A 20,230-nucleotide genomic window follows, 5' to 3' on the forward strand; every position below is an offset into this window, starting at 1 on the left:
ACAAAACATCTAATGAGGGCCTCCAAATGTTAAAACGCCTCTATCCCACTACAAGCTCATCATTCAAAACTACTGAGGAGCAGCAGGCATAAATCAGCCACGGCTTTACAGGAGCAGAGTCTGGGTAGCTCGTATGATGAGTTTGTGCTGGATTCACTTTTGATTGGGCAATAGCTGAATCTTTTCTTGTGAAGAGCCTGCTTCTCTGAAGCATTTCTTGAGACAAGACCTGCAATGGCCACAGAAGGGGCTGGACTTTTCTAAACCCTCCCTACTAGGGACAAAGAAGGATCTTGGCAGTTTGACAATCACAGTACGAAAAGAAGAGTGGAATTAACATGGCAGAAATATCTTTTAAATCCTAAGTAGGTGAAATTTGAAGTAAACTGTTTTATTAAGACAACTGATGTGGCCTGCAAATATCCCAAGCTTTTGGGCAAACTAGTCCTTTCTCAGGCTTTCGACTCAGACTGCATTGACACATTTATAAACTTAGGTGAACATAAAGAACATCTGACCTAAATGCCAGTCTCATCTGCACCAAAGAATATCTGCTCTGTTGGGTCCTTTATGAATGCAGAGTAACGTTTCTAGCATATTTATGAGTAATTCTGAAAACCAGGAAACGCCCTTTTTCTTATTATTAATGGATCAAAAATCAATGACTTCTGTCCATAGTCCAGGCCAGAAGGAAAATCAAAGGGTACCTTGGGAATGTCATTTTGCACTTTAACTACTGTCCAAAATGTTTAAAGCTTGAATGTACCTGTGATCAAGCAAATAGAAAAAACCCAAAGTTTTAGACTTTTTTCTATCTATGTTTAATTCTGTAGTAATTTAATTAATCCAAAAATAAAGGAAGCTTACTTCCCTTGCAAGAAGTTACTTCCAATTTAAATTACTATCTGAAATCTTTGATTGTGTATACTTGTATATAAGTTCAAGCTACAAAAGTCCGTAAGGCTGGAAAGGTATAAAACCAAGTTCCCAACAGAAATGCCATAGCTCTCCTTGCTATGCCTATAGCCAAAAAACCCCAGTGATTTTGATCTGCCAATAAAAAAAGTGTTAGTTGAATTTAGAAAATGACTCCGTGTGCTTTCTTCAAATACAAACAAGCCACGACTGAACAATATTTCTCAGAGAATGACCTACGTACTTAACCTTGATAATGACTGATGTTTTTAAGGAACTCAGTTACAACTGCCTGTATATATGTTTAAAACATCAGTTTATTTTTGAAACGTTATTTCCTTTTAAAGTCAGGCAGAAGGTGATGAAAATATTTAAGAATGAGGAAGAGTGACGGAGAGGAAATAATACTCTGGATTTACTTCTCTCTACATCTGTAATTCAATACTGAAAAACTAATACAGACATGAATCTGTTATGGCTGTGTTCCATTTTTCACTCCAATTTTACTTTCCAAAGCCAAAAAAGTATTGATATTTACTTACAGAAACCCATGCAGATAGGTTATGTCATGTCCTGTGTAATTTAATTTTAAATATACTAGCTGTAGCTGGGAAATAATGGATGAAATTAAATTAATTTTTCCACAAGGATTACATTATCCTAATGACTTTTCTCCCTTGATCATTGCTAACCATCCACAACTCTCCATAAGGATGGATTTGTTGTTAGCGTCACGAACGGCCTAACTACTTCAGAATCTGCAATATATTAAACTATTCAGTTTAGCAGCCAATAAGAATATTGGGCCTTACCCATAAGAATTTTAAGGAAAGTTTTATAATTCTTATAAAATGCACTTTAGGCATAATTTCTTGTAAAGCTTTTTAAAACTCACCTCTTCCTAAGTGACATCAAATTTTCCTTTTATGTGACTATTGCCTCAAATTTAAATCACGTCATCTGTTTCTCCTAGTGTTAGACATGCAGATATTTTTCCACCTTTTGTCCTAGGGTGAAACAGATTGATGGCTCCCGAATATTTGATAGTTCCAGCTGCTGTTCTCTTTTTCCCATTTTTCATTTTCAACCATCTTGACAAAAAAAATGATCAAAGGTAAGTTGCATTAACTAATACTGCCTTTCCTCCTCTATAAATAACTTTCTTTCTTCCCCAAAATTAATTTCCTGGACATTTTCAAATCTCAGTTGCTTTCTTCCCCTTCTTCAATGAAAAAAACAAAACCCAGGCTTTAGCAAGGCTCTCATTACAGCTACTGCCCCCAAATTAAAATAAAATAATAAATTCTCTTTGTCCTGTAGCTCTCAGTTTTCCTATCCTTTACCTTCCTCTTGTGTATTTTTTCTTACATGCCCTGCCACAAGACTTTATCTACTACATATTGAGGACAGGACTACAAAATATTCCTTAACGTTTAATATTGAGATATCCTTACATCTTTAAATAACATATCACTATAGCAAGTGGTTAGAAAAAACCTTCACAGCTACAAAGCAAAATGTTTATATATTAAGTGTAGACATGAGGCAGGTTTGACTATTATCCAATAAAGGAGGATTAGAAAAAATTCCACAGAAGAAATCAGCCTTGCACCCCAGTAACCTGTAAAAATTACTAGCTGCCTCTTGACTAAATTAAAACTAGTAAGAAATGTGGAAAAGCCATCACTGCTGCTACAGTGTCTTTCACTTTCCCTGAGTCCCTGCGTAACTTAGCACAAAAAGGCTAAACCCTGTCTTTGTAAGCTGCAGCTTAATTAACAAATACAGCCTCTGCCGTAGAAAAAGATAACATCCTCTGGCTATTTCTATATTTAAAGAGCTGAGAAAATAATCAGCGCTAAGACAATGATCTTACCAAGCAAGAGGTTCCTTCAGAAACAGGTTAATAAGATATATAAACCTTCAGGACAAACGCGATTGCTGTGTGAACGGGTGTTTGCATTGTTACTTCATAAATCCTAACATAGAATGGAAGACCCTTCCTCGTTTTCCTTTGAGCTCTGCAGACCCTAAAGCACTGAACACTTCTATTACACTCTGCTACTAAACTGTTAGCTTTCCTGCCACAAAATATTTTCAAATTACTTCAAAGAAAATTAAAAATAAAAATCACATTTGCAGTAATTAAGCAAAAATTACAAAATAAGATAATCCACTATATCACTATGGCGCATCCTGCACTGTCTGCTATTGGCAAGACAAAACAGAAAAGCAAACGGACAAAAGTGACTGCACAAATAAGGGTTTTTTTCCTAACTAACTGCTTTTTTCACCTAAAATTTGAAAGCGTTTAACTGCTTCTCTGCAAGAGAAGTTTTATTTTATTATATTTTCTGATCCCAATTTTTCCCCCTCTGTGAGCAACTTAATTCCTATTCCTATCTTCTTTCCTATCTCGTGCACGCATCCAGGTATGTACATAAACAGAGAAGACACACTGTGTCAGAGGTCTCTAGAAAGGAGGTCACCAGCAAAGCAACAAAAAAAGAAATTAAGTTTATCTGAATTTAATTCAGGGAAATAAAAAGATATGTTGTTTCAGAGCAACATAAATTTTGTTTCATGGAAGTTCTGGAAAGCAATTTTTGGGCCAGCATTTTCTACCTTTCAGAAATCTGGTAGTGTCGGTGGTGTCAGTGGTATCAGTGGAGCAAGCCTCTGCATGGCTTTGTTATTTATTATGATAAAAATGCAGAGTTGCTCCATTTATGTTATTGACTTGAATCTCCCAAAATAGCTTGTGCACTTTGTGCAGTCGAATCCCTTCAACATCCTCATCAACCTTCCTGTTCTGCGCGTAGCTTGTCAGTGTACCAAATGGGCAAACAGTGGGTGTTGACAATTAATGAAAGCAGTGCTTTTGTCGCTGTAGTTTATTCCAGCCCTTTGTCTCCAAATGAAATACGACATTTTGGCGAAACGAAAGGTGCATGTTTATTGGTTTGGCTTTGTAGTAGAGGAGCAAGGACTTGTGCAGCCTAGCTGTTAATAAAAGACGGTATACTGCATTCCTAATGGGGAGAACTATGCTGGCAAAAATAGGGTCTAGAGCTGTTCCGAATCACAAAATCTCTAAACTGAGCCAGCCAACACTCTTCAAGGTCTCCTGGCTGTCAGATGGGAAAAACTAACCCTCAGTCACGGAGACAGGAGGGAAGCTTCACAGCTAACACACTGCAACAAACACAACAGTTCTGGGCAAAAACGTCAAGGTGTTAACTTATCCCGGTGTATATGTGAGGTAGGTATGTAAGTTCCCAGTAAAGTCTAAGCAGATGTCTGTAATGCTGTCAAGGAGGGAAGCCAGAAAGAGATTCAGCTTACCATAGTGTGGACATCTCCTAGCTTGGCTTGGTTAAATTGCCCACACATTGTTGTCTGGCACCATCTGAGACATGTAAGATGCTTAAGCTATCTGCATAAACCCTCAGAAATGCCACAAGCCTTGTATTAGGCCCTCCTCTTCTGCAGTGGCAGCTGGAGGCCAGATGGGACATATCTGGTCATCTCCTATAAGTTTAGGAAAATGAACTGGGACTTAAGTCTCCACTGATCAAAATGGGAGCTTAGGCATCTAAACTAAGATCCAGTTTCTAAAATACTGCTGCCTCATGTCACCTCAGATGACAAAAGGTGTATAAGGAATTGGAAATATGACAGGCTTTATGGGAAACTGGCAGCATTCTGGAGTGGTCACTGGAGGTCAAGGCAGTTACTTTGTGGGACTCAAAACAGCCATGATCAGGCAGCTAAATTCCATCACACTATATATGTATGTATCTTAGCTGCAAACTGAATCCCATTCCAGTTAGACCAAGACACACAGACAGTGGCATTTTTTTTTAATGAACAAGTATTATTTGTTAAATATTTAATAAAACCAGTTTTTTTTTTCTTGTAAGGAGAAAGACAGTTCTGGGAAACAGGCTGGATCCCAGAAGATTTGGGGCTTCCTAAGAACTATGTAAAATGCTTCTGATCTGCTTCAGTCATTTGAGAGAAAAGCCCATCTAATTCTGCTTACAATGAAGCAAATAATATGAAAGCTGGCCTGTGATACCCAGAAGGTCATAAGGGTTTCCCTTTCAAGCCTTTACTCCTACAGAGCTCTGAATCCAGAATTGAACACTTTCAGAAAAAAGGAGGAAAGGAACTGTAGCTCTGACACCCTGTTTAAAAAGAGTAATTTATTGTCTTGGTGATCCAGCAAGAGTTGTATATTAGGATAGACACAATCCCAAATGAAATGGGGAAGAGTCTGTACAACTACGTGACTATAACTGTCAGGTAGAACAGGCTCATGCCTTTTACTGACCGTCGGCAGTAGCAGACAAGGAGGGCTAGAATTTAGCTCCAGCAAGTAATGATACAGCTTTGTGTGTGTTTGTTGTTTCTGAATTAACAAAAAAGAAAAAGATGTCTTAGAATGGCTTGCGTCCCTCAGTCTCACTCCTGAGCTCTGACACTGCTCTAAATACTTCACCAGTGCTCGGGACTAGATTACTGGGTGCTCCACATAACACCATGTGAGTATAAAAATGTCACCAAAGCTGCAAAAATAATATGAAAGGAGGTGACTGTATAACCAGAAGTGCGAATGTATTACATGTACAACTTACAGTAAAAGATTTGAGCAAGGCTCGCATAGAAGTATTTTCTCTGAAAGAGAAGGAGGTGACATGTTCTAGATTCCTGAACCACATGCTGTATTCCTATCTTTAAGTCATTTAAACTCTGCTTTTTTGCATAGATGAAAGAAATCAAGGTTCAGACATGATTTCAAATTATATTATTCTATGAATAAGCAATGTTGGTGCAGGGCATAAACACAGAGAGGAGACATCATAAACAGATCTCTGAAGCTTTTATTCCAGAATTACCACCAAGCCTGTAAAGAAGATAAATTCCATTGCTTTCAGTCCTGTATGACTGTTGTGTTTGGAACATTTAATTTTCAGATGGATAATTAGCCACAGAGTCTATGACACTGGCTGAGATAAGACTGATCTAGTTTGGACCCTTAGAAACATAGATCCCAGATTTTCTTCTCTCTTTAATAAAGCACAGGGGTTAACAAATACTTAAGACAACATCCCCATTTCACTTTCCTTTTGAAATCACTCAAGATTAACACCATTGCTGCCTGTTAGAGGGCATCAAAGAAAATTAGCCTTGGAGAAAAGAAACACAAGCAAAAGCTGTTGTTCTCTTTCTATTTTTTTTTTTGTCACATACATATTCTTTTCTCTCCTTGCCTAGGTACAGATAACAAGTGAATATAAAAATGCATAAAGAAATAGTGACACTGTTATCTGTGTCTTCACCCTGCACTATTTTTCTTCTCAATTTCTTAACTAGTTAAAAGAATCTGTATATGCCTGATCCAGTCTATTTTTAATTTCTGAAACTGTACAGAGCTCCCTCTACTTTTCTTTAGATTATTCTACAGCCTGCCATCTTCCTTTGTAAGAAAGCATTTCATTAAATGATGCATGGAATTTCTGCTCCTTAGTTACCTCTCATTACTTCTACTTACACTCTTGCTCAATATCCTAAATAAGTCCTCTTGAACCTTGCTGTCTTCTCCCTTAAATATTTGCACAATTAACTTGTGTCCTTGTTAGTCTGTTCTTAACTAAGTCAGGTTTTAATAACGACAAATCACTCCTGAAGAATCAATCACTCCCAAGAAACACTACTAACTGTTCTTTGAACTTGTATTCTAGTTCTAAAAAAACCCCAAAACATCCTGAGAGAAATATTTTACTATCAAAGCCTTATAAAGATGAACTACTTTCTTTCTGCACCATGACACCAGGATCTGGCCTTTCTCATTGGCATCTCTCACAGCAACCTCCTGTCTCACCATTTGCTTGTTTTATCTTCACATTACTGTGGAATATAGATCTATACCTCCCTGAGGAAATACTTCTCATTTGTCCAAGCTGGTTGTAGGGTTCTGGAAATTACTTTTATTCTCTTGATCTTGCTCTGTCTCCACTATAATTTTTAATGTTTTCTTCATTTGCAACCAGTGGCAAATTTAATTTATGTTCACCTTCATCTCCCGGATCACTCATATTATTAAACAGAGCTCACTTTTTGTTGTTGGGTGGTTTTTTTTCCTAATTTAGCTCGTATCAGCTATGTAAGGAATTACTTATTTAAAAATCAGCAGTTAGAATTTAGAGCTGAGGCAGTATTGTGACTGTGACAGATTAAAGGGTTTAACAAGAAATAATAACACAACTTTCTGTACAACATATTTGTCAAATACCTTTATAACAAATATGTTGGAATCCAACAGTAATCCCTGTGCACAAGAACAGACCTCATCTCTTCCCAATTTAAACTACTGCTGAGTAGTAGCACCCTTTGTTTATAGGTGTTCAGCTAATTTTCAGTCCAAAAAGAGAACATAGTCTAACTAATTTGCATTCATTTTTAAAGTAAAAGCATTTTCTATGAATATAAGACGAAATCCAACTTCTTTATAAGCTAGATTTAGTACAAGAACTTTCTTCTAATGGCTTCTTATTTTCTTTTTCTGTGCCAGTCTAGAGAGGACTCCATCTGAATGTGTTACCTCCCTCCATCAGCCAAACTGCTGATTTCATTCTGTCACCAATACTTTCTGAATAACTCCTGTTCAGCTCAAAGAGAATTTTTTCCGCTTGTTTTCCATCCCTGGGTGACTGGCCAGGCTCGGCCTGCCTATGCAACTTCTTCCCGATCCCTGTTGGCTGATCCATGGGCTGCAGTAAAGAAAGCAGGATACATTCATAATATTCTGAAAGGATAATGTGGCTTTTTATTTAATTGGCAGGCATCGCACTGCTGGCAGGTAATATATTTTCCATGTAAATCTATATAATGATATTCATAAAGTATAAAATTTAGTGGGCCCATGAGAGGAACAATGGGAACCAACTAAGACTGAACAAAAATCCCCACCCCTTACCCACCTCAAGCTAGAGCCAAAGCCCAGCAAAGGCAGTGGAGCATCTACCTGTACTGTACGTGGGAACTTCCCTACAGCCCTGAACCTGCAGGCTTAGAAATAAATTTCATCGCTGTGATTTAGGGAAAACTTGGTTCTCACCTTTCTTCCCAAAGCATTTAAACCACCACGTCTCACAAATATTTTTGGAAGAAATTTCTACCCGGATGGTGTAGGACATGAAATGGAAAGAGGCTGGATGTCTGTGTAAGCCTAAAGCTGATTACTAATTCATCGCCCACATATCAGCTATCCCAGAATCACTAATCACCAAGAGTGGTACATGACAGCTTCAAGCTTTGATAAAAGGAAAGCTGGAAGTAGTTTTGGAAAGTACTGTAGGAGTTTATTTTTCTTCCAGCAAATTTTCCCCTGTAAAATTGGTTCTGAATTCATCACCCACACACACTTTCCTGAATTCTAGTAACATTTTACATTTATTGGCATGAGGCTCAGGATAAGTTGGCTTTGTTTCTCCTCCCCACTGCCCCTGAGGAGCTAATCTGTCCACAAGAAGTAATGGGCAAAAATGTTTAGCAGAGAGGATCGAAAGTTTAGCTGCTTATCTAGAAAAACAGGGCATGCCTGAAGTCATGGCAATGAAGTCGGCAGACAAAGCAGACTTCCTTCTGAGCCAATGCTGAACCACTGTTCCCTTCTGGTTCTCTGTGAAGCAGGAAAAGAGATATATTAGCCAACCTTTTCTGAACTTCAGAAATGGCTATTTCTTTTGCCTCTGGTGTCTTTTTGAATAGAGAAGCAAGCCCAGCAGTGCAGCAGGAGGTTGCCTTGCTGTTTCTGGCTGTGCAGTACTAAGCTAGCCCACAGTTTGCTCTGTGTAAGGTCTGGTATGGTCTTGATATCTCCCATTCTTTGTGTTGGTTAATACAGTCCGACACTGTCTGGAACAGGCCCTGAGCATTTCAAGTTCAAAACCTGTGTGTCTTTCAATTTTCATAAATCTATCTCCACAGTTTCTATGCAGATCTAGGAGCCTACGTTTTTAAGGTAGACTTTCCAGCTTTCTTCCTAGCACTCCCCCTGTGCTTCTATTCCTGCCTGCTCCTATTTTTCAGGTATTGTGCTGGCACAACTGGACTGTTTCTAGTCTTAGCTAACAGGTCCTTTTACAGGCCAAAACAAACCTTCCCCAGGGCTCCTGTATCTTCCTTCTAAAATCACTTAGTGCACTTTGCCAGGTATTGTGTTTGTAGAATAAACCTGCCCTGTTTCATCCCCTCCTGCTGCCACATCCTCCATGACTCAGAGATCTCTCCATACAACCTCTCCAGTTTTCATCCCTCCACAAAAGTTTCCTTCGAGTCCAGCTTCACTTTATTAAGGCAATATCGCCCATACTGCCTATGCATAAAGTGTTGCATTTTCTGCATTTGAGTGGAGCAAGTAACACCCCAAAAGTCTTAAAATTATATGTATATTGTATATAGAAATATATGTATACATATGTATAATACAAATAATATATATGTATAAGTAGAATTATATACTATGCATATTTGGAAAATTCCATTTTATTAGCATCATGGCTTTTGTGTCTTTGAAAATTGGATTTAAAGTTTTTTCCCTCAGCAGTCATAGTGATGCCATTCAAATCATAAGTAGAAGCAGTGCGTCTGATGTGAATCACCTGACTTACAGAATCTCAGTATTCAAATAAAACTATGAATTGCTGTGGAAAATCTTGAGACTGAAACATTGTTAGTATCTTATAAGTATCTATTTAACAGAACTTGTCTTCATTGTGCACCCACAGTCTTAAACAGCAGAAAAACATTTGCAACCACTCTTACGTCTCTCTGTTGAAACAGCTTCTCCATCTGCATCGGTGGTCTAGAGCCAAGTATTTTCTCAGTGAGAAAATATAACTTGTGCTTTACACAAGGTTAGATTAGATTAATGGTCCTTTCCAGTTGCAAAATCTGTAAGGCTGTTCTTCTCCATTGTTGGTTTTAAAGCATTTTTGATAGAGTTTTCTTCAAGCAGGACCAGCTTTGAAATGTTGATGAGAGGACATTCTGAAGCAGATCTAGGGATGACTGACTTGTACATCTGAAGCAAATTTGGCACATGCAGATGCATCAGATCAGAAGTACCTGCACTGTGGAATCCACTCATGTACCCACATAAGACGGTCCTCTGGCAGGTCTGCACCAGACCAATGCTCTCGCAACTGCTCTAGAGTTTTTTTCATCTATGACATCCCACAAGATGGGGTTAGCTTCATGAAAAAAACCTGCAAAGCTATAGCATTGCACTATTTTGACTTTGTCCTTTAAAAAACCTATGTGACGCTATAAAACACCTCCTTCTTAGGGATTCCCTCGTGTGTTGTATATTGGTATAGGACGTGCACAGCAGAATCTAGATCTCCTATTAAAACTCCTAGAAGTAAACCCACAGAAATAGTAAATAAAATTTATTTACATGGATCAAAAGTCTCTATCACAATTCCTGTAAGTTCTCTGAAGCTACATTTGGGATTAATTTGGCCTACTACAATTATTTTCACATCTGAACACATCATAAAATCTCTATAAAGAAATAAATTAAATCGGGAAGAGCAGCACAAAAATTATTTACTATAAATTATGAAATAAAACAAGATAGCAAAGTAATCTCTGCACAGATGAACCACTAAAATATAATCAGTGAGACTCTGCAAAAGACTGAATATACCTGAAATAGCTTTAATATGTCTTGAATAAGATATGGTCTTTGCATACTTTTAAAATCCCTGTTCAGCTCAACAGGAGAAAAAAAAGCAAAGGAAAGAAAAAGAAAAGAAAGTGTGTCAGAGATTGATCTATATGACTGGAAAGCTGAGGAGATTATTAATGGGATAAAGAACCTTTCTGTTATAGGCAACTAGCCTGACAGCAGTCCAGTATTACAGTACCCCAAAGCACTACTATTTCACATTACAGATCAGGCGGCAATGGCCAGATGGAAGGAAGGAATCAGAAGCCCAGCGTTTAAAAACACAGTTTCCTAAGTGAGGCTGCTAAAACAATGATCTTATTTCAGGTCATGAATCATTGCTAGTCTTACTGAATTGGACTCCTACAACTTCTCTGCAAACTCTGCAAACTGATTTAAGTCACCTATTTTCAAAAGCCAGACAATAACTTAAAGTTGCATTGTCCCTTTCCATAACAAATTGAACTGAACCCTGGATTTTATTTTTGCTATACACAGCTAACTACCCTGTAATTTATTTTCATTTAATGAAATGGCTGGAACTTTCTAAGTTAAAGAACATTGTCAGGAGCCTATACACTAAATACGATGGAAACAATGAGAAAGACTATTTCCAACATCTGTAGCTCTGTGTGCATCTCCACATCACCTGCCTGAACTCACAGTGACATCATCAGTGTGGCGATTACTTAAATATGCCTCTTCCACCGACTACAACTTTACCAGAAGTTTGTCAAAGTAATTTAGCTTTAAAATGCACAATAGAAAAAATAAAGAGGGTCTTAAACTATATCCTGAAGCTAAAGTTTGTGTAAACTGGACCTGTCAGCAGAGGCTGATCTCACCTGTTGAGGTAGCACACAGGAAACAAAAGACAAGTGTCTGAAGACAGAGACTTATTGGATGTTAAAGACCAAAATAAACATGCTTGAATTGCAAATCAGAAGCAGAGCGGCCAAAAGAGAACAGTTGGAGCTACGTAAACCTCGTGTGTCTCATACAACTAATTACACATTCTGCCTCATTTTATTACTGGCTGGTGCTCACATAAGGTCCTGGTTTGGCCCCATTTAGGGAAAGCAATTGCAATCCAGTTCGGGATGGAGGTGGCATCAGTGTATGCAGTGAGAACCCACAACTGTTAATAAGTGCTTTAAGCTCCGTGCAGAACAAAGATAGTGAAGGATCTCTTTGCCACAGCCATTACTTGAGACTTGAGCAATTGGGAATTCAAGAGCACATCTACGCGGCTGAACTCATTATGAAACAGACACTCTGCTTCAGCTGAGGGATCACACACGGCACCAGCTAGATCTCTCAAGATATCCTCATCAGCCAATTTCACCTGTCTTGTGCTGTGGGAGAGCTGCCAGCTTCCCCCTCTCGTAGTCTGGCTCCAGGAATGCACAGCATTTACCACTTAGCTTTGTGACAGAGAGCGTGTCACAAAGCTGAGCATCATCCCACCAAACAAGATTGCTTCTTAAAATACACCACTACTCCCTGTGCTGAGCTCTTCCCTGCTCATAGACCAGTCATGCCAGACTTCAAAGAAATGCATGGATAATCAATCGATAATGCCAGGCTGACATCCTACAAAAAGTCATGTGCTGCATGATGCCTTACGTCCTACTGGTATCAAAATGCATCAGCTGAAAGGGCCAAAACAGACATCAAAATTGGTTTTCTATATGGCCTGGAAAAGGTCATTAACAGCCTTTAAGGAAACCCATTTTCCATGTCTGTCCCATACCTGCAACCATATTGAGAAAGCTCAAATGGAGAAATGATGACAGAACAGCATCATTGTTATTTTGAGTTAAAATTAGTTATCCCAGAAAGGGTGTTTGAGGATTAATGTTTTCACAGTACTCTGCAAATGCATGAAGTTATGAGTTACTAATTATGATAAAAATACTCACAATGTTCCTCATGTGTTTCAACATTATTGTCAGACGGGTGCTCTCGTAGGATATGACTAATTGTACTCCAGGCTTACGATCAGTTGACTGAGGACCTACGAAAGGCCAGATAGTTTGTTTTTTTTAATTAATAACTCAGCAGAAGTACATCTAAAATATTGCAGTACAGATGAACTAATATATAAAAAGAACCTTTTGAGTGCTTAAATCAGGGATGAAATTAGAAAACACGGATAAGGAGTGTGATGGAAGAAACTGGTCTGACACACAGTGCTCATTTTCTTTCCTGTTTGTGTATTGACAGTGAGATTTTTTTGTTTTCTAATTGCCATCAATGTGAATTTCAGTGGGACATTTATGCTTGAGTAACAAATAATTGGGGCTATGTTATTTCTGGCAGTGACTGATGACACTAGTCAGTATTGTCACAATTCTTCTGTATGGTTAAAAACATTGGATTTTTTCCCCCCCAGTTCCCAGCAGAAATAATAATAAAAAAAAGAGCAAGTTTCCAGACCAGTTCCAAAACAACTGTTACAGAAACAACATCTATATCTATCACATATAAATTCTGCCTTCCTCATTCTGTATTTTTCCTGTTCTAGGTTGGTTTTCATGCAACCCATTGCTTTCATAGATTTTCCTACTGAGATGCATTTACAGAGTTTGATTCTGTTCCCACTGAAAAAAACACTTTTTCCAAGCAAGAAGGTTCAGTCTCATAATGTGGAAGAAATGACTAAGCATATCGTGTTCCTTCTTTCTGCTGGAGGCATTGAGCCAGCTGTTTTCACCGCCAAAAAGGTGTGTCCTTGAAGTTGGGTAAGTAATGTGGCTTACCTGCCCCACAGAGACAGCAGAGAAAATAGACATGGCTTTTACCACAGTAATGGTGAACACAACAATCTCCCCTCGGTATCTATCTGACTTTCTTATTTTGCAGTGTTAAGCCTGAGCAGGAGGGACATGAGCCATTTTGCACCACTTGGTCTGAGACCCCGGGTTCTCACCACCATGTGGTCATCATCAGAGACACTCCAGACACTGCCTGGTTTTACTTATGCAAATAGGGCTTCACTTAATTAGACCAGAGCTGTATTACATACTTACTATACTTGGAGAAATAAGAACTCAATCCTGCTAACCTTACAACAACACAGCGATCTTTCATGAGCTGGGCTCTGTTCCGCCCGCCTCCCTGTTAAAGAAGTGACTGACCTTGAGACCTCAGACAAAAGAGTCCCGCTCCCCTGCATGCACATTGGGATCTGCCACTGACACATCAGCCTTAAATCCACCGCAGGGTTAGATAATAACACGAGACAAAACAATATGGTCGAGGTTAATTCTTTAAATAGAAATATATCATTTAAGAAGAGGAAGGAATGAGAAAGGATGATCAGAATGAAAGAACTACCATCACACGTGAGGGTTATGCATTAGCAAGAAGAGGCTAAAGAGAAAAGAGAGTATCAGGACGGTTCATCCTCACTAGCAGGCAGGATTCCCACGTCTTCCTTTCAGCCTCAGCAGACACCTGTGCACTCTCTGTTGTGGTCTTGCTCTCTCTTCTCCACATGTGTACCAGAGCTGTTTCAGCCAGGGTTGTAAGAGCAAGAAATCAAGCTCCCTCTCAGCCTTTACTCTGTTATTCAGCAGAGGAGGCAGCAGAGGGGAAGGTATACTGAATAAGTCACGTCGGCTTTATTTTTCTGAAGAAACCAAATGTGTAACCTCTGGAGTGAACAGAGGCTAAAATAACTGCTAAGCAGATAGAATTACAGTGGTGCCATGTACTATTGACAGACAGAGAGCTAGTGCAATTGCCATTTATCCTAAGGAAAGGAATTCAAATGAATTAAAAATAACAGTGTGTACACATGACTGGTATAATATAATTTTTTCAGGCAGCCTGGGTATCAACACTTCTGAGTTTCTGATGTTTGGCCTGGAATTTTCGAATATGAATCCATCTCCAATTTCTTCCCTTTAGAGACTACAAGAATACATTTTTAATCAGATCCTAATTAGAGAAGGGTCTGAATCAGACTCTTGAAGAATTGAAATCTTATGAAGAAATCACTAAGCTGGGACTTAGAAGACTGAGGTGCAGTTCTTCATTTTTTATTCTCCTTTATGAACTTTGACAAATCACTTAGCCAGACTGTACCTTATTTCATTTCTTCTTGTATGCAAATAAGGACAGGGAGGGATAGGGGAGGAAAACTCCATGAACCAGAAAATGCTGAGTTCTTTCCAGGGTAACAAAAAGCCTGCAAAAACCAGTTCTTCCTGCCGTCATACAAAGCCATTTCACCACAGTTTTTTTTTTAAGTTGTGGGTCCTTTTTCCTTTAAGTTGCAACAGGAAAGGTAGAATCCCAGATCGTAAAACTCAGTATAACGCGAGGGGAGTTGTGTTTTAACATGAGGGCGCAATTCACTTGCAGGGCTCTGTTAATTTTGTGAATTGCAGTGGGCCATCCTGAGTGGTATAGCAAGAGCAACAGCTTTCAGAGGCTAAATTACATCATTAGAATTCAGCTGAACACCATGCCTTTCCTCTCCTACCACCACTACCAGTGCCTTTTTCTGCATTACTTAAGTTTTGTAGTGTGAGTGCTTAGATCCAGTCAAGGAATTTCTCTGTGGGAGTTGGCATTTTCATTTAGAAAAAAAACAACTGTGAATAAGTATCTAACCAAGCTGAAAATAATGAAAAACATGGGAGAGGAAACTGCATTTCTAACTCAGTATGTAAAATGGAGTCTGAAACAGACACTATGGGCACAGCTATTACTAAAATATTTGTTCTTGCCACGTAATAAATTGAGTACTAATGGAAAAAAAATAAAAAAAATAGAAGGAAGGAAAAGGAAAAAGTAACAGAGTGTAGGGAATCTGATAAACATGGAAGGAACTTCTGTCGCGTACGTTTCATAATAAAAGACAGTTGCTGTTAGCTGCACTCAACTGTTATATTTTAGGTTTCCCTCATTCAGTGCAAAATCATAACCTCTTTGAAGTCTAGGTAATTTTAGCCTCAAATGATAATAAAATACACATACAATAATTACTTCCAGTCTATCCAGCTTGGGCAGATGGACTTGAGCTCTGGCCCTGCGTTTTTAGGAACTGTCATGCTCTATTTGCACTCCATTATAGGCAAAGACCAAATGCTGGTCTGTTGTAGATACAGGACAAAGTTCCACTGACTTCAGCTGAAGCAAGATTTCCCTCCCAGGGATTGATTCTTCACTCACTGGTGTCAATGCAAAAGCTGTCAAATACCAAACAAGGAGCCCTGGAACACTCGTAGCCTTTTTCTACATGACTTGCGCCTGTGTGTCCCAGCACACTGGAGTGGAAGTCAGCCACCGACCCCTACTGCAGAAAAACTCACTGTACCAGTTTATAATCTCTTTTATCAGGCAACATAAACACTAGAAAACTGTGGGCACTTTCTTCTTTTTGAAAGACAAAATTAAGGCAACTAATGTTCAGAATTCCTACTGAAGGTGTGATGATCTTCAGAGTAGGCAAGTTTGCAGTTCTTTTCTTTATCTAGATGGTCTTTTCTAGCATGTTGGAGAACTACCAGCTCTATATTCTGTCATTTGTGCATGTTTTCGTTAGCAACATTTTAAAATAAGCTCTGCATTGCACTTTGCACAATGCATGAGAAATATAAACAGCGAGGAAGATGCTAGACAGAAGACAGACAAAATCAATAGGGAAGCTATAATTTAATAATACATTGAATTTCACATGTGGACTGCAAAGCAATGTAAAAACACTAATTAACTAAGAGTCACAGCACTATGGTTGGGGAGTTAGGTATTATTCTGTATTCCACACCCTCAGATTTTTCTTAAACCTTTCTTATTGGTGACAGCCTGTTTTGACATCTGGCACCAAAGGGTACTGGAACATATTCGGTTTTCCAGGGCCAGGGTTGAACGCCCCAAGCCAACCATCTGCCTGCTTTAGCTGCAGCTTGGGTTTATAAGCCTCCAATGTACCCAACTTCAGATAGTCAGCTGTAAGTACACTAACTGAGTATCTCACTGGTTTCGTCCTGCAAGACAGCAAGAGGTGCTTATGGCCAGCAAAACAGCCTAAATGCAACTAAAATAGGAATGCAGCTTGTGGCAAAAGCTTTGCATCGAGAATGAGAAACTGCAGCAGATCAAAACACTACGTAACATGAGCAAAATAGCCTACGCTTTTCAGGGACTATTCATGAAGACTGCGACTCTGCGTGGAAACGCATACTGTATGATAGCCTTTTTGGAAAGCTTGGATCTTCCTTTAGAAGGGCACAGAGCCAGTTGCTCTACTGCGCTAAATGGACAGAAGCCCACTGAAATGCATGGAGCACTAATCAAACATGCCAGAAAGGGAGCTGGGTTGTGTGCTGTTAAAACCAATAACAGTGTCTTCATGATTTCATAACTTTGGAAAAACAGTCTGAATTATTAATATTTTCAGGAGATATGAAGTCAAGAGAAGAAAAATAAGCAAGATTTATATAAAAATGTTTCTGATAGGTTTTCTTTCTTCTTTTTTTTTTTTTTAAAGGGACTTTATAAAAGGCTGTCTGTGAAATCATTCCTGCTATCTGCTCTCACTCCCTTGTAGTAATCTTGGTATAATGAAATGCTGACAATATTCAGTATAATTCAGAATTCACCCCACTGGGAGTACTGGATCTGTATTCATGTCAAAGTAAATTTAGCACTGATTTTTAATCTCTTCATTGCTAGGAGCACAGTACAAATTCATAAATTTTAATTTTTATTTTACTTTAGTAAGTGTAATTACCTACAACATTTATAAATTAAAGCAGTGAAAGAGAAAGATGCTGTCTTGATGAAAATTCATAACCTGCTTCTATTGGGCATTTATTTTATTTTATATTGATCCTAACTAAGAGACAGATGATTTGCTTGCGTAAAGGCTGAGAGAGAAATCACCAGATTCATGGAAAGCTACAGCCCGTATTAAACCTGAGTTATTCTTCAAAACACGCAAAAATTAAAGCCCTTATAAGCTCATAAAGCAATGAAAACTGTGGGGGAAGGTTGTATTCTTTTCATGGAAATTACCTCTCTCCTGCAGGTTCAGTGAACTTAATTCCTGCCCCAGACTAACTACAGGGCTTCGTTTCAAATCATGAACGTTCCTCTGCTCCCTCAGCCAACAAGAGTCTCCAGGGCCAATGTGCTGCTCCCAGCAGCTCCTTGTTTGCTACCTGGCAGCTTGGCATTATCAGTCCCCTCCTGCCTGAGCTGGACTTGTGTCTTCTCCCTCTCACAGAATGGATGATAATAGGGTGCAGAGTGCCATGCAGCAAAGATCTGAATGAGCTAGCTAGGGTATGGCAGCAGCCTAACTCCAGCAATGAGGGGTGAAGCATAGAATAACACCTATGAAAATAATTTTTCAGGAGGGTAACTAGCACTTGCATAACTGGTCTTCCCCTGATAGCTGAGCTAGCTCATTTACAGCTAAGCTCACCTACTTCCACAGTTCCCTGTAATGGACTGTCGACCAGGTGCATTCCCTTTCTTGCTGGCCAGAAGTGGTTCTATACCCAGAACAACTCAGCCCATTATTCCTGTCTTCTGTTTTTACAGAGCCTAAACTCACTGGGTCCTGATTTGGACCTTGTGTGCTACTGATATTCTATCAATAAATGATAGCGATGAATTTTCTATGCCAAAAGAACTAAAGTGTCCAAAATTTAAAAGGCAGAGTTCCTGAGCAGGAGAAAAATAATCCTTCTAACAATACTGCTTGAGGCCAGAGGCAGATTAATCTCCCCTGACCAGGTTGTGACCTTCATCTCCACTAACTGTATAGTGAACCAGCAGATTAGGTTACCTGTCACATAGCTTTCATCAAACACACACTAAACACATCTTACTTCTGTTTCTTCATTCTCTGATTTTGATGTCATTGACGACAAAACTAAAGAGCTTACCCTTTCAGACCGTATTGGCTCAGGACAGCACTGTAGGAATTATGAGGCTGTAATTTATTTCTCAACTTTATTACACACTCAGTTCATGCTTTTGCATAAGACTTTTGCACCCAGATTCTCTGTGATAATTAGGCACCTAAATATTACTAAGACATCAAAATCCTTCTAAAGACCTGGGACTTTAACTCCCTTATGCCTCAACTCACTCTTACGTGCCTGTACCTTTGGTTAAAGAGTCTTCAGAGAGAGGCAACCCACAGACCCAGACTACATGCTACATTTGAACTCTGGTTTGGATTTTCTGTGGCAAGATTTAGCCTTGTATATTCCTAACACCTAGAACACCTTTGCATTATCTCCTCATTCCTTTGAAAAAGTTAGAGCAACCATTAGTCATTTCCAATAGTCATAATGGATTTAATATGATAATGGCATGCCCTAATCAAATAAACTCTACACAGGGGGAATCTTGCAAAGGCTGAGAAGCCAAAATGGGATTTTTTCTGTTTTGATGGATTAAAAAAAATTGGTCCTAGCAAAAGAGATAATGAAGCCCCTGTCCACAGGGAGATTAAATTAACTTAATGCACATGCAAACCAAATATGCAGGGCTATGTGTACTCCTTTCTGCATTGTGGATAACTGGTGATCTCGGAAGCAATCCTGTCACTTGGAGCACATAACAACCAGCTGAATTGTTGTGGTGCAGAGTGCAGATGCAGGTTTCTTTATGAGATTTTATTTTGCCTAAAAACTGACTACAGAAGATTATTTTCAGTGCAGAACTAGTTCAATGGAAGACAATAAACATTCACAGTTTACATTTTATGGTTTATGCTTTGGCTCTTAATGCCAGAGATTAGATTAAATTAGGCGCTGGACAGAAGAGGAAAATGGGTTAAGTATTTAGATAGGCTAAGGGAACAGTGCAGAATCTCATTTAGTAGGAAGTGAATTACCACTATCATTAATAATGTATGCCTAGGCATTAACATAGTGTTCTGTTATTTACCTGCTCCACTCATTGCAAAAATGACTTTAGAAATCATCCCTGATTTTCTTCACTTGTCCAAGCACACGTTGTGCTCTGTCATGACTCAGATCTTTTCCTACAGATTCTGCTCTGAAGATTTGGTTTTGTAAAACAAGAAACCTGCCACAGTTTGGGTAAAGAAACTTTTACTTTGCATAGAGGTATATTTATTCAAAAAGAAATGAAGCGAGGCTAAGGACAATATGTCAAAGTGAAAGAAAGCTACAGGTCACATTAGTAACACATTTTCAGCAACCTTGAGAAATTGGAAATCATTTGTTGGAATCTTTATATAAAAAAAAAAAAAGGCATCTCAACACTTTAGACTCACTGTTTCATTATTATATTTAATATTATTAAAGAAGTCCTCCTTAGAAAACAAGTAAAATTGGTAATTCACATACCTAAGGCCAGAGAAGGTGCATCTTCTGCCGAGGTCTTTTTGGAACAATTCAAGAAGAAGCTGAGTACAAGCTCATTCTGAAAGAAAATAAAAATACTTTAGGGACTATCATACGTTGTGCTCTGTTTCTTAAATTTTTCCCCTGCAAGGGGATTGCTGGTAGGTTTCTAAAGTATATATTAGAGTTAGCAACAAAGGGGACCCTTTCGCCTATGATCTTGGGCAAGGACCCC

General features: G+C 38.7%; 1 protein-coding gene across 2 annotated transcripts in view; it reads right to left on the reverse strand.

Moving 5' to 3' along the window:
* PIK3C2G (phosphatidylinositol-4-phosphate 3-kinase catalytic subunit type 2 gamma) overlaps positions 1–20,230 on the reverse strand; it is a 226,893-nt gene that overhangs the window by 9,722 nt on the left and 196,941 nt on the right. For both annotated transcript variants that reach the window (XM_075114763.1, XM_075114773.1), the window contains 2 exons: positions 19,999–20,074; positions 12,577–12,671 (listed from right to left, as the gene is read on the reverse strand). In XM_075114763.1, the coding sequence (XP_074970864.1) occupies positions 12,577–12,671; positions 19,999–20,074 (171 nt within the window). The remainder of the gene's footprint in view (positions 1–12,576; positions 12,672–19,998; positions 20,075–20,230) is intronic.

This window comes from Phalacrocorax aristotelis, chromosome 1 (assembly GCF_949628215.1).
Source record: "Phalacrocorax aristotelis chromosome 1, bGulAri2.1, whole genome shotgun sequence".
NCBI classification, from domain to species: Eukaryota; Metazoa; Chordata; class Aves; order Suliformes; family Phalacrocoracidae; genus Phalacrocorax; species Phalacrocorax aristotelis.